The following is a 15,625-nucleotide window of genomic DNA, read 5'->3' as shown; positions in this document are numbered from 1 at the left end:
CTTTGAAAAATAGAGATGATGTGTGACTTTACTCTCGGGGTATGTGATGAAGGTGATAAAATGATTAAAGAGTGATGAAATCTAGCACAGTGCCATATAAAAGAAACTTGTGGAATTGTATTGATTGCTATCATTTATAAGCATTTGTCTATAATGTGCATTGCCAGATATTCCTGAAAATGAAAAACGTGAATATGATCACTTAAGCTCAATTTCTTAACTACTTTGAGATTCAATAATGAAGTTGAGTTTCTAGCATTAGCTAAAATTATATCCTACTACAAGAAGTATACTTAATAAATAAGTCAGTATCCATCTATTACTCAACTGTTATTTTGTTCCTATTTAGTATACTTTTTAAGGCATATTTCTGGAAAATTGACAGTGCTTTTGTCAAAAAAAATAAATAAATGAAACGCCACCATTTTCTCCACGTCATTCATGCAAAAAAATTCTGGTTACAAAGATATTGTTTTCTTAAAAAGCAATTCATTTCTCCAGCTAATTTTCACTAGGAGAAGGATGGCAGAGAAACATACTAGAAAGAATCCAGAGAGACTCTTGAGTTAAAATCTTCAGATTTTCTTTTCTTCACTAGAACTGTTAGGGGTCAGACACAAACTATCCCCCCACTGAGTGTGGGCACACAGAGACCACAATCCATCAGGCTACAGTGAAGGTACAATCTCTCTCTGCTCTCTCTGAGTGAGTGGACACATAAACAGCAGGGAGACCCAGCTCTGGATGTAACTGAAAAATCTTCTCCCTACAGGAGCCTGATGAGGACAGACAAGTGACCGTATTTTCCTGGACAGACGGAGAGTGCTGTGAACTGCTCCCTGGCCGCTGTGCCTGGTGGCAGCCGGCTCCCGTGGACTCATGAGCAGGCTTGAAGTGCAGTCTCACAAGAGGCGAGAGTGGGCACGTGGAGGCCTGGCTTCCTGGAGCTGATGCAGGATTTAGCTTCCTCATCTACAGGGAGCTGAGCACGTGCCACCCGGGTCCAATGAAGGAAAGCAGCATGAAAGGATGAATGGCCTCCTTCTTTGCAAGCCGTGAACTCCACTCTGGCACCAGAAAAACTGGACATACCGCACAGGCCTGTGTCTTCCTGCACCTTAACCTGGGTCACGCACCCAATGAAGTCACCATTGGAACTCAGAGCTCACTGGGATGGAGTTGCAAGACTGGTGCCCTTCTAACTGCACTCTGAAGCATGACATATCTGCTGGCAAGACCCCAACCCCCTGTCTCCCACTGAGCCATCAGCAACTGGGCCGAATAATTCCTGCCCTAAATTAGTCCTGCAAGGAACACCAACTCAGACAAATCTAATCAACCATGGATTCAAGTTAGGAAAAAAAAGTGCTATATAAAGATAGTTGGTAATATCAACTACCACCATTTGGTATCAATGCTCGCAATAGCATTGTTATTAGCTAGGAAGTCCCTACTGTTATTTCTCAACACTCTACTACCAAAAGAGGCATCATAGTACAGACTTCATTTTCTAGAACCACCCAGAAGGGGATATTATAATAATTTTCATTATACATAAGAGCTTCCTTCTACATAAGAACGGTCTACCGAATGCTTCAAATTTTGCAATCTATACATTATCCCATTTTATTCTACAGTAATTTGCAAGTTAGATAAGAAAGTGAGGCTTCAAATACTACAGTGACAGGTCAAGAAACAGCACGTGGAGGCCTGGAACAAGACTCCAATCCTCTGAGCCCCAGAGGCAGTGCCACTGGGTGCCTGGTTGGAGAAAGAGTGACCTGTGTGATGCCTGTGAATGATGTATCCACACACCCACTTCTACACCAATTCTGCACTGATGCCCTCTTTGGAGCACTAAAATTAACAAGAGGCCTGATCCCTCAGGACATTTAAGGCTGGGATTTTGCCAGGGGCAAGCTTGCATCAGGGGCCAGAGTGTTTACGCAATATTCCAACATTGAAGTGCCAGAGAAGTAGGCTGTACACATGACTTTTCAGGTTCCCAAGCACCTGGGCCTGCATTTTTCCAAAGTGAGCTTTGAACATCACTGGGGTCAACCGAGGACATGCACGGTTTCCCTGCACCTGTGGAAATCCCTGTCTCCTTCCCATCTCCCAGCAGCCTTCGTGGTCCTGGAACCTCAGGAGAGAGACAGCACCCTAAGACCACTGGAGCCCAGGACAGCATAACAAGGACTGCCCAGAAGGGCAATGCCTATTGCTCCTTTGAGTGTGTGGATTAGCTCTGGGCTAAGAGGACACACAATTCATATTGTTCTGTAGCTGGTATATATTTGAGTATACACAGAGAATGTATATGCACACACACTACAGAAGTAAAATTAAATCTATGCTAAATTAATTCAGGGACACCAACTAACAGTGTCATCACCGAGTGTTCTAAGGTACTGAATAATTTACTGTAACCCCGACAGCTGCTCACAGATGTGATGATGTGGCTCCTCCTCGGCAGATAACCAGCGGGTCATTTTCATCACAGTAAATCTGTTTGCACCAAAACTCTACACCTGGGATTCAGGATTCACAAGGATGTTACAACTCTGTTGCATGGATATTCAACCACGGGGAATTTAGAGACCTCTGTGGCCTCTGTGCCCTCTCTCTGGTGGCACAGCTAGAAAGAACACCAGCGGACAGGCCGGCCTCCGGGGCTGCCCTACCTGCGCGTGCGGTGGAACTGGCACCTCTTCAGCTGGATCTTGGCTACATGCTCCCGCAGGCCCACGAACAGGACGCTCTGGCTGTGGAGGATCTGCAGGCTCCTGATGGGCTCCCTGCGCCTTTCAGGGAAGAGTTCGATTTCTTCCAGCACACAGCTGCCCGAGCTCTGGGTCAGGGGCGCCCGCACCTTTTTGATGGTGCCGTAATCTGCAAAGACAACAGGGAAGAAAGGAAATGAGGTCAGCAGGTCTCCCAGGTCACGGGGCAGTTACGCAGCCGTGGTTCTCCTCCAGCCTGGCTGCACAGAGAATCCTCTGAGGGGCTTTGAAAATGCTGGTGCATAGGCCCCCACCCAGCCCTAGTGAATCCACTGTGCTGGATGTGGACGCAGGCACCAGTCATTTTACAGCTCTCAGCAGACCTAACCTGCAGCCATGGAAGAGAAGCACCCCACTACCAGCTGTCCTGGGGCAAGTCTAGACGCCAGTGCTGACCGTGGTTCAAAGGAGCCTGCTGAGTGCCGCGTCATGTGGAACATCGGGTGACAGAAGTTTTTAAGAGACAATCTTGGATTTCTAGTGTCAAGGGGGCTCACCTGCCGCCCCAGCAGGGCAGACACCAGGCCACAGGCGACTGCAAATGTGCAGGACAGCGAAGGCGGCCCCTTTTCCTGCCTGCCTGGTAAATACCTCCTCCTCTGGCTCTCCTCCTCCTCCGTTGAGATCACTTTCTTTTCTTTCTCTGATGTTCTTCTTTGGGATGCATTTCTTGGTCTCAACTCCACAAAGTTTCCTTTTCTGTACTACAAATATCCATTTCTGACCTGGGCTCTTCCCATCTGCAGGTTTTCTGCTCACTTATTTATAGGCGCTACCCAAGGAGGAGTGTCCGTGAACCTTGGAGACTCCCCAGACTGGCTGGGAAGAGCATGGGAGAAGGGCATTTCAGCCAGTGAGGGGCATGGCACAGTCAATGCCATGTGTCAGAGACACAGACTTGAAACGCGTGCTGTTCCCCCTGGTGCACTGCAGGGAGGCCCTGGCTACCAGCCTGCAAACCCAGGGCATGAACCCAGTCCTCTAGAAGCACCTCCCCAGATGGCATCCAGCCCTCAAGTCATCCCAAAGGCACTGACTGAACAAAATCCATCAGGGTGCAAAGTTTCCAACGTTCTCATTATGTGCACACAGAAAACGAGGCTAAGGAGTGACCTAAAACCAGAAGTAAATCATGAACTTTTGGCTTTGAGGCTTCCGATCAATCATTAATCTTGGAAGACTCTCGACAGAGAATACTTTTCAGTTTTCTGCTTCTGAGCAAGTCTTTAGAGATGTTTACATTTAGAGAGAAAATACATATGCAGACATGTATTCTCTTGAATTTATTTTAGAATGGACTTCTGAAACATTTCTATTGGACATGCGTCGATTATGAACTGGCTGCAGAATAGTACGTGCAGTGTTAGTAAACCACTGCTTAATTTTATTTGAGGCTAGCTGGTTAAACGTGTTTGACAAAGTTCAAGCATAAAAAACATAATTGTGCTGTATGCTGGGATGATTCAAAACATAGTGCCTGTCTTTGAGGGGGAAGTATGTGTTTGTGAGCAGAAGAGAGAGTGAGGAGGAAGGATGGGAGGGAGGGAGGGAGGGGGCAGCTTGGGATCGGGGAGGCAAACATTTTAATAAATATAATTTACATAGTCTTAGGTGTGCAGGAAAATTTGTATGACTTCACTGTGTAAGTCAATTCAATTTTGACTTGGAAATCGCAGTTCCCAGCTGGTGGGAAATTCAGCTTCCGTGATGCAGGGGTCTTCCCCTGCATATAGTGCGAAGCGTGACTGAACACAAAGCTGCGGGGCAGTGACTGGGCACTGGGTGGGAGTTCCGGGGAAGGTGACTGAGCACAGAGGGAGGTCCTCACCCCGAGTTGGAGGGGCCAGCCTTCCTGTGGAGCAGTGACAGCACAGAGCTTTGGGCCACTGTTTGGGACCTCCTGGTGACAGGAGGCATGGGCTAAGCCAGAGGATCGAAGGGGGATCACCACCACCCAGGGGACTGCAAGGCTCCTATGAGAGCTTAGGTAGGAGACTCTCGGGGCAAAACAGCATAGGTTATAGCAATGCAGGGGTGGGGGCGGGGTGGGGGCAAAGGAGGCGGGAGTCCAGCTGGCGAATCCTCGCCTTGTGCCTGTTACTGCACCATTTGCATGGGAAGCATGGCTTACAGATCTATATCCTACGCAACAGTTTAGCAGAGATGCCTTCCTGTCTATTATTTATTTTTGATGGATTTTACTCTGAGAAACCTGCTCAAATAATAGTTCAAATGCCAATATGCTCACATGCATTTCAAACTCTTAAGCAACTGCTAGTTAAAAAAACCCCAATTTAAGAAGAGTTGTAATAATGCGACTTGAAATAACCACCACAGATGAAAATTTTCAGCGTATGTTCTGCACACCTGTATCAGATTTGCAGCTGACTCAGAGGTGACAACATCACAGGATTGAGTGCCTCTCTGGAGAGTGGTACTTAGTTTGGATTTAAGTGCTGCTCCACTACCTGTGCCAGGGTCTCCTTCACCCTCTGAAGCTTCTGATCACACGAGGAGACTCCTGAAGCTCCCCCTCCCCTGGCACGGGGTCAGCACATCTGGACCCCCCCTCCCTTGCACCCACTACACACAACATTTAGAAAGCTCTTTTTCTTTACTTGAAGCCCTTCCTTCCTCAACCTGTACCTTGTTTTGCTCTGTGGCCAGAACACTGTTACCTTAGCATAGAAAACCTTTCTCACCTGGGTGTCTCCGGAACACGTACGTGACCATGCCCCTCTCCTGCCTCAGACCTTCTGCATGAAGTGCCAACACTGTCCTGAGTCAACCACGGGCTGCGTTTGGCCTGCGCACCTCTAACCTCCGGCTCCCGTCCCCCGTCTCCCGCTGCTCTGTACCCCAGTCATCCAGGGTCCTGCAGCGGAGAGATCCTGCAACTCCAGGTCCCCTCACAGCCGCTCCCAGCCACCTTGCTCTGACTCCTGCTGTCCTGTGTTCTTGCTCAGATGGCTGGCTGGCAGCCTTCTCTGTGTTCCTCTGCCCGCTCCCAAGCAGCTGTTTCCTCCTGCGGTGTCCACAGAGCCCAAGTCAGGGCATTCTTTCATCACTGACGTATCTTTCTGTGGGGGAGCGTCCTGTGGGCAGGGAGGGGATCTTGTTCTTCCCACTGCAGGGGCCTGATCTGGTGACCAATCATGATTATACAGAAATTTCTAAAAACTGGGATATGAGAGACATATTCCATTGTGTACACTGTGTTTAAGGCATACAACATGCTGACATTTATATACTGCAATGATTACCATTGTGGCATCAGTTAACACCTCCATCATATCACATGATTTTACTTCAAATGGGTACATTTGAAACAACATAACCAAGGCACATAATTCTCTTTAGGATAAATTAAGTCAAATAAAGGAAAAGAAAGCCTGATAGTCGTTCATTTCAGAGAAAGACGGGTTAAAGGATTTCCATTTCTGAATCCCACAACACTAACGGGGTGTCACTGCACTGAAGCAGGTATTTCATCACAGGCTCGCTGGGGAGGATATACAGACCCCCCACCAGCCAACACCTCCACTGGTAGGCGGTGAGTCAGACCTTCTCTGCTCCGCCGGGCTCCAGTCCCACGTCCTCCCCTCTTTACTCAACCTGAGGGTGAAGCCCACGCTTGCTCCGGAACAAGGACGTGGCAAAGTCACTGTCTCTTTCAGTGGCAGGAAGGCAGCGCCCGGATCGTGAAAAAGACCAATGAACAAACGTCCACTTACTTCTTTCACACAACATTGGGACCTCAGAGTACTTTATTTGTTGTTGTTTGTTTTATAACATTTATCACAGTTTAATTGCCAATTTACTTGTCTTGTTGCTTCTACTCTTCCTTGTAAGCTCCACAGGGGCCCTTCACCAGTGGGGCTGCCTGTGAAGGCGATCAGGTACCATTGTTTTGTTTTCCTCACCACAACTTAAAAAAAGCCACAGGACATTCGAGTTGGAGGAGACATACAAAAGCATTTTGAATTTGGCAGGTAAGGAAAGCAAAGCCCAGGAAGGTTGAGTTACAAAGATCAGACTATGGGGCCAGAATTTAGGTCCTCCTCATAGCAATCAAGGGCTGGTTTCTAAGTCTGCAGAGGAGTTTTTGTTCTGAAAGCAGGCAAAGATAACACGCAATTCCCACAATGATGAGGCAGTAGTCGCAGAGCTGAGGGTTCCCTGAAAGATCAGGCGGACTGGTAAAACAGTGCATTTGATGGTGGCTGTTATTCAAGGCAAAGATGAAGCCTGGTTTACACACATGTGCTTAGCTTATGGGATTCAAAACAGACAGGTAACGTGTAGGGGCCAAGCCCAGGACAGAACCGACTTCTCCGTAACGCTAAGGCTCTCGTGTCCACTAGCTCAGGGAGCAAATAAGAAATAGTCTAATGAAAATTCTATTTCAGTTCTGTTTTTATTTTCAATAGAGAATTTAAGGTATCAAACGATTTATTTAAACAAAAAAATTTACAATTAAAATAAGAACCTCAAGCCACTACTTGCTGTATGTAACGTTAAGCCCTGTCTAATGCAGGCTGTCACGCACATAATTCAGTTACTAGTTGTTGAAAATTAACCATATATTTGACTTCAGGGGAAACCATCAATGTTCAGTTCGCTAACTAACATGAATTCAGTGGTTTTAACAAGATTCCATTATGAATCTTGATGGGGGCGGTCAAGTATAGCAACCTATCGCTTGGCATGAAAAATGCCTTATAACCAGGTAGGGATTGGGATGGGCTCCAAACCCACATGATGAAACCCTAATTCCTAGCACCTCAGATGTGACTGTACTCAGCGCAGGGCCCTTCAAGTCGTAGTTAAGGTAAAATGAGGTCACGTAAGTGGTCCCTGATACAAAGTGACTATATCCTAAGAAGAAGAGGAAATTAGGCTACAGGTATGTGCACCCACAGGGGAGAACACATTGAGAAGACAGGCACCTGCAAGCCAATCTGGGAAACCTCGGAAGGAACCAGTGCTGCTGACACCTTGACCTTGGATTTCCAGCCTCTAGCACCGTGAGAAATAAATCTGTTGTTTCATCTAGCCTATCCGTCCCACTCTGCTATCTTTGTTGTGGCAGCCCCAGCAAAACAGCACAAGGACTCCAGTCAAGAGTAGGAAATATAAGAATAGATTTTGTCATCCAGATAATTTGCTCCAAGCAATTTCAAAAATAGACTGTAAATTATTTCCCCTATTTCCCTAATATATTATGACTCAAATTCTAGTGCAAAGGTATTATAAATTATGTTAGACTCAAATTTTTTACCTTGTGAGACCACAATGTAAAATTTACATTATTAATGGATTAGTATTTTCAAATATTGACATTTATTTTATTTAATGCATATAACCTATACATGTCGTCACAGGTTAGGAAAGAGTGGGAGATGACACGGGGCATGTAACATTGTGAAGAACTGCTGCATTTGGACAAACATTACGCAATAATTCTACAGCTGATGTTATTACCCACGGCCTTTAGGCTAATGACTCTGGTGATCTTTGGGAGAAATTAGAGAGAACTAATGAGCGCTAAAGAATGAACTTTCAAATATCTGAGGAAAAGGTCGCTGATTATAATAAATTTCTTTTTGGAGGATTTATAGAATTTCAGTCTCACCAAAATTTAAAAGTGTATGCAAAAAAAATCCTTTTGAAGGAGGGCAGGACAGAGGAGGGAGGGAGGGAGTGATAGGGAGAAAGGCAATGTGGGAAGCTCAATAAAAAAATGTTTACTGTTGCTGGGAATTAAATAATTTCTGATGTTTGGTACTTGTGTATGATCAGACAGCCCTCTGCCATTCACGCAAGCTTTAAAAAGGAAACACACAGCAAAGCGAATTTCATTATACCCTACGTGTATAGTGACTCCGACTCTGACCCCCTGAGCAGCGAGAAAAGACTCAGAGAAATTAATTCCTCTTATGAACAGCAGCTTGAAGTACTTCCAAAACTCATAATAAATATATATATTTCCTCCAAGGTGCAAAAAATAAAAAACTTAGAGGGTGGAATGGGAACATACTTGATATATAGAAAAAAAATTTCATAAGAAAAGAAAAGGGGCTTGCTGAGCAGCAGAGTGCCGGCTCAGGAAACCGTGACACACAGATGTGGGGTCTTTCATCGCAAAGCCCTGGACAGTTAAGTCTGCAATCTGGATTCCATTTTCCCCTTGCTGCTTCTCTGAGTTTTGTCATGTCTTAAAGGAATGTTTATTATTCAGCTTTCCCTGTGCTGAATGCAGTACAGAAACTCAAGTTCTGAAAGGGACAAGTGGCCATTCTGACAATGATTACCTGTGACAGGGCTGGACAGTCACTGCAGACACCAAGGCCGTGAACCTGGGAAGCTAAATTACTTCATTTCCAATTGTGCATTTGAATGATTCCCCAACACTGTATCTAAGAGCCATTCTTAGTGCTTGTCTCATTGACCTAGAGTTACTGCAGCATGAAAAAAAACCTTTTGTATTTTCTTCCATTGCTGTTCCAACCATTATCTGAAAGGTAATGATGAAACGCCCCACTCCACTCACTGGGCTGCATGTTGTCATAGCAACAGATCATTATATAAAGTTCATCAATTCGGCCAGTCATTACACCAAAGGAGCAGACAGCTACTATGTTAGCCAAATTCTTTCTTTTAACTTGTAATCGAGCAAATGGATTAAATTGGTCTTAGCACTGGAAGCTCAGCATTACATTTATATTGTAAGAAAAAAAAACAACAAATCTTCTTGGCTGGTGTATACCTGAAAAGAAGATTTTAATTAACTCCGTTTATCAGATGCAACTAATGGCTTACTTCTTCCCCAAAAGCACATGTTAGCCAGTTTAAACAGTCTATTCATAAATCACTTCCAATATTCTTTTACTTAAAATATTATTTTAAGTCATTTTTCCATATCCTGACCCTTTATCTACAAGCTCCAGAGAGTCAGGCTCTGGGGGATACATTCTGTCTTGTTCACTGGTCTCACTGGAGTCTAGAATGGTTCCTGGCACACTGTAGGTGCTCAGTGTGTGGACCCGGAAGCCCCATGGCTCAGGTTAGACTCCCGGCTCCACGTGACTCTTGTCTCCGTGTCTTCTCCACCCCAGGGCCTAGCTCACAGGTCCAGGGCCACACATAGAGTTTATTCATGAAGAGGGTGTGGATGGTGCCTGGCACAAAGCATTCGCTGGGAAAAATTTGTTATCAGTATTTTCCTGATGCTTTTAGCTTATAGACAGATTATAAGCCCTACTCGACTTTTGTCCAAAATGAGCAAGCTCCCTGCTTCTGCCTGTCCCCCACACAAGAAGCAGGAGGAGAGATGATCACTCTATTACAGCAGCCCCTACTGCCTTGCTGCACAAAACCTCAAAAGCGCCGCTCAGGCCTCTAAATCATAAGCTGATGCTTATAGGAAATTTACCACCGAAGTTTCCTGTGAATAAAAACCATATTACATTTAAAATGAGAGGGCAATTAATAGAGTCCTCTGGGTATCTTTTCTAAAGCTATCATGTAACCCCACAGCTTAAATCTAGCCCTCATCATTCTGCTAAGGAGGCAATTCAAGTTTCTAGAAGGAAATTACTTGTCTTAGATTTATTGTATCTAAATTACAAAACAGCCACCCAGTTGGCAAAGTTGGCAGCCCTTCCCTGACAGTCACCAGGCAGGAATACGGAGTCTAAATTACCCTCTGCCCCCCGGCAGTGAAATTTATACTGCGACTGATCGCATTAGGTGTGGACTGGGAAGGTGGAGAAAAATCTATGCTAAGCACTTTTGTACTTTAACAACAATAATTTGAAAGAGAAGGAGAGCTCTTTACTCAATGGAATAAGAAAATTACTTTGTCATTTTTCTGGATTGCTACATTATACTAATTATGAACTATAGCTTTACACCTAAGAGCTGTCTCATTTATCGAGCTATCTGGTACCTACAGTTGTCGCACTCTTTCTTTGGGCATGATCTTATTCACCCCCACGGCTTCAAACTGAGCTGAGGTCTCTCTTACCAACTCTAACCTCTCTTTTTAGCTTCAAAGGATTTCCAACCAGCTATCTATCACACCCACTCATGGAACTGGAACTCAGCATATCCAGAACTGAGCTGTGTCTGCTCTTTGGCCCAAATCTGTCCGTGCACCTGAAGTCCTGAACTCATTTGTTAGGGTAAAAATTCTAACCTGACTTGTCTTACCTTTCATCTTCATCTCCTGTCACTCCACCCACACCACCAGCTAATTTGAGTTTCTCACCATTCAGAACATCCTGCCTTTCTATATCTACAGGGTTTACATAATTTGTGGCCACTCCTAGCCACATCCATATCTCCACCAGGAAACCATCGCCCTGTCTCTGGAGCCCAACTCCCACACTTGTCCTCTAGGGGGCGTTTCTGATTCTCCTAGTCCAAGTCTGTGGTCCCAAATCCCTATGCCTCTGGGATCTACAGGAAGAAATGCTTAACAGCTTTTGTGGGAAAGGATGGGCAAGAAGCAGCCTACACCCTTGAACTGAACCTCAAAGGAGGAGCAGGCATTTGCCAGACAACGAAGGAAATGAGGACATGTGAGGGAGGGAGGGTGGTCTGACCATAGCAGGGAGGATTAGGCACCATGGCTCATGGACATATAGGGCTAAATGTTCCTTGGAAGGGTGGTGCATTGGCTTGGAACCAGGGATGATTGGGACATAATCATTTGTTTGGAACTGGAGAATGGTTGTTTGTGGCATGCACAAATCCATGTAAATTGGACCCAATCTACATGGATTTTTGCATGCCGCAAACAACAAGGGTAAGAAAGTGCTGGCCTCGACAAAACACTTTGGTCAGCAATTTGGAATAAGGTAGCAGAGTTAAAGATTCTAGTACTCTGTGAATGACCGACTTCAGCTTCCCAACCTAGGGACCACAAATGGGCTACAAACACACTGCAACATAAATCTCTTCCATTCACAGGGCAGAGCAGGTAGTTCTGTCCTGCTGGGTTGGTCCCTCATCAAAATTAAGTGACCTTGGCTTCTCCAGTGTGCCATATATAGAATGTCATTCACTATGGTCGCCATGATTGGGAATCCCTGCCCTAAACAAAGCCCTATACACAGGCTCCAGGAGATGTCACAAGGACGCATCTTAACAACACTACTTAGAACAACAAGACACTAGAAACTAGCCAAAGCCAGACAACAAGGTGCCCTTACAATCAGGAAAACAGGGGAAGGCTGTATCACTGTAAAAATTAATGGACTTTAGATGCATGCATAAACATGAATGAGTCACTCATAAAAAATATTAAACACAATTTTAAGGAGCAAGTCTCAGGAGGACATGCGTAAATCTATTTACGTCAAGTTCAAAACCATATAAAATTAAGCTATGCCATGCAAGACATGAAATATGATGAGAATTACAAAAAGAACAAGAAAAGAATAAACATAAAATTCAGGGTAGTGGGTACTTTGGGGAAGAGGAAATGGGGTTCGTGGGGGACACGAAGTGTCCCTCAGAACTCCTGTGCAGTCCTTCTATTTAACCTGGCTGGTGGGTAAATGGGGGTGCTTATTGTTTACTCCTTATACATAGCATACCTATGTGAAACAGTATTATGCTTGTAGCCTCTAATAATCAAAAAACGTCCTGAAGAATGGGAAAGTGTTATATAGAACGCACCTTGACTTCCATAGACTCACTCGTTTGGGTGGGTGGGCGGACCCATCTCTTGCACCCTGTGCTGTCTCCCCACACACACACTTGTGCATGATGGAAAGCTAATTTTAGACTTAAATATATTAAAAATAGATCTGAGTATTTAGAACAGAAGGGGCATAAGTATATAATAGTGTATGCGCACTTCTATTCCCTAATAGACCTCTTGGGATGTAACAGCTGTTCTTTAGAGGGCACCCTGTAGTGAGAGCCCACACACCTCCCTACTCTCTGACCCCTGACCTGGGTATGGGGGCGTGTCGGGGAAGAAGGGCTCCCCATGACATGAAGCTTGGAATCCTGCTGAGGTCCTGCTAAGAAAGAATGAAGGACAAAAGGGTGGTAGAGAGAAGGCAGGCTGATGGCAAAAAGCTGCTTGCTCCCCAATAAACCTTCCTGGTGACCATGGAACCTTCCACAACGTCTTCTGACTGCTGTGTCTTATTCTTTTTAAAAACAGTCTGGGGAAGGAGCTGAGTTTGTGTCTGGCTGCCTCAGAAACACAATCTGCCTGAGAGTAGACAGGACCTTGTGAGCATTAGCCCAGGGATTAATTAACAGAAATTATGGGAGGGCGGTGGACTTCCAAATGCATGAAATTGGAAGACCAAAATAAGAAAGTAAAATGCAAGGGGCCAGAAAATCCCAGCTGGCATCCGACAGGCAGCCATGACACATGTCATTAAATGTTCCTGTGCAAGGAAATAGGCTTATGTTGTGACACTTTACTGTGATGAAAAGCTGAAAGACTCAGCCACTAAATATGACCCATATTAATGATGCAGATTCCAGGACTCCCAGGATTGCTGGCTTTGGTGCTGACTTTCCACTGTGGCTTCCTGGATCTTTTGTGGGTGCACATTTGTTTTTGATCTACATGGCATCCCAGCTAAGTCCCTACTCACATAGAAGGCCACTTATGAGCCTCAGCCAAAGTAATTGTTCTTCTCTAACTAGGGTTCAAGGGTCTGAGGGCCAGCTCAGTCCCAACACCAACTACACATCTTCCAACCATAAAGGCTATGGTGAAGGTCCCAACCAGACAGCAGGAAATGGAGGACCAGAAGTGGGGGTAAAGGGTAGGTGCCTGGAGATGGTGTAGGATCAACCACAGGGCATGTGAATAGCCATTTGATTCTTGGGGTGGAGATGTGTTAGAGAATACAGAACAAAACTCAGATTCAGGAGAAGATCAGCCCACAGGTCAACAGAGATGTCAAAGGCCTGGTCACTAAAACTGGGTGAGAGGTCAGAGCCCAGTCAAGGCTGGATGAGCTGGCACTCTGCCTGCAACCTGGTGATCCTGGCACGCTCTGGGCTCAAGTTCAGGAAGACCCCAGAAGCTGAGAACTCAGAGATGCAAGTTGAGTCCTGCAGACCAGCTGTCTAACGAATCATCATAGGTCAATGATTCAATAAAGACGAAGACAACTGTCTCACCCAATCCATGAAAAGAGAAATTAATGTTGCCCACAAATATTTAAAAAATACCAACTTTAAGTAATCAATACAATTCTAAGGAGAGAAAAAAATTATACTTTAACTCAAAAAAACTGCCCCATTATGAAGGCTGCTTTTAAAGACCCAGTTTACCAAGGACAAGTCAAGGCCTCTGAGGTTGAGGCTATTTTTTACTTTGAACCAGTGCACTTTTTCTACGGTCAAGGTCAGATCTTAGAAATTAATTAAGTGATTAAATCAATGAGGACCTAAATGAAGCTCCTATTGTGATAATTAATGTTAGAGATCACTTTCAATACTGAAAATGTTTAATTTCAAAATCCCATTAACGTATTGGAATATTTAGACAATTAGTGGAATTTTTATTATTGGCACAAATACATAATAATTGAGGCCTATAAACCCTCCACTTCTGCTGGTCTTAACTCAGGATCACTCTAAGGGACTTTCAATATTTTAGCCTTACTTGGTAACAATGCTTATGCTTAACACATATTTCTAGTTGAATAAAGAAATCTTTCTTAAACAAATTCTCCTTTCCTTTCTCTCAAGTCAAGTTTAATTCCTCACGTAAAAAAAATACATATTTAATTGGTTTCACTGAACTCAGTTGGAACTCAAGAGTTAAACTAAAAATAGATAAAAAAACTGCCCTCCTGAACATTGTTTTAATCTCAGAATACTTTAATAATTTCAAACACAGTTAAGCTTTTGTAGCCTTCAGAAGTCCAAAAATGATGATAATCATTCACTCGGACAGAAAGTTAATTAATTTGCATTTGTTGCTTTTAAATGGCTCAGAGTTTTTTTTCGTTCATACTTGGTGTTAGTTAAAGTAATGACAATGGGGCCGGATGACTGGAAGGATGGCTGGATGGACAGATGGTTCCTCGCTTTCTATTTTTTAAGTATTTATTTTAGCTCTTACTAAAGGCGGCCAATGCGGACAACAGGGGAAGGAACTTGTTTTCTTCCTATTGATTTTCCTTTGGTCTAGAAGAGTAACTGTCTACATAATTATAATTTCAGCTATTCTCGACTTCAGGGGTGGTTAAGTTCAGGCGGCCTGATTCTTCACATAAAATCTCATTAGCAAAACCATACCCTCAGCTTCACGTAAGAAATACTTATACATCCCGTGGGTGAATCAGAGATGAACGGGCAGCAATAGCATTTGCCTCTAAGGATGTTAGCCTGCAACATGATCCCATTGTTAGCACTGTGAGAATGTGTGCTTCCTTCATAGGAACCTCTGCAGCATCTTTCTGTAAAGATAATTTTGTTTAAAGACCATAAAACACTTTATTTAAGAAACATCCACTTGGCCATCTTTATTTCAAAAAGGAAAGTGGGAAAAATATTATAAACCAACAAATAACTGGAAAGCTTTTGAACCTTACTTTGTGATTACACTATTTTCTTTTAACTGTTTTAAAGATTTTATTTATTTTTAGAGAGGGAGGGAGAAAGAGACAGAGAGAGAGAGAGAAACATCAATGTGCAGTTGCTGGGGGTCATGGCCTGCAACCCAGGCATGTACCCTGACTGGGAATCGAACCTTCGACACTTTGGTTCGCAGCCCGAGCTCAATCCACTGAGCTACGCCAGCCAGGGCTTGATTAGACTATTTTTGAAAGAACCAAATTAAAAGATGTTCT

The 15,625-nt window shown here is 44.3% G+C and overlaps 1 protein-coding gene across 4 annotated transcripts in view; it reads right to left on the bottom strand.

The window, feature by feature from the left end:
* The window catches only part of SEMA5A (semaphorin 5A), a 439,222-nt gene that overhangs the window by 88,723 nt on the left and 334,874 nt on the right, over window positions 1-15,625 (bottom strand). For all 4 annotated transcript variants that reach the window (XM_028515073.2, XM_036020275.1, XM_036020274.1 and 1 more), the window contains one exon: window positions 2,685-2,892. In XM_028515073.2, the coding sequence (XP_028370874.1) occupies window positions 2,685-2,892 (208 nt within the window). The remainder of the gene's footprint in view (window positions 1-2,684; window positions 2,893-15,625) is intronic.

This window comes from Phyllostomus discolor, chromosome 3, assembly GCF_004126475.2.
Source record: "Phyllostomus discolor isolate MPI-MPIP mPhyDis1 chromosome 3, mPhyDis1.pri.v3, whole genome shotgun sequence".
NCBI classification, from domain to species: Eukaryota; Metazoa; Chordata; class Mammalia; order Chiroptera; family Phyllostomidae; genus Phyllostomus; species Phyllostomus discolor.
The sequence above is the reverse complement of the archived record's forward strand: the minus strand, read 5'-3'. Positions and strand labels throughout refer to the sequence as shown.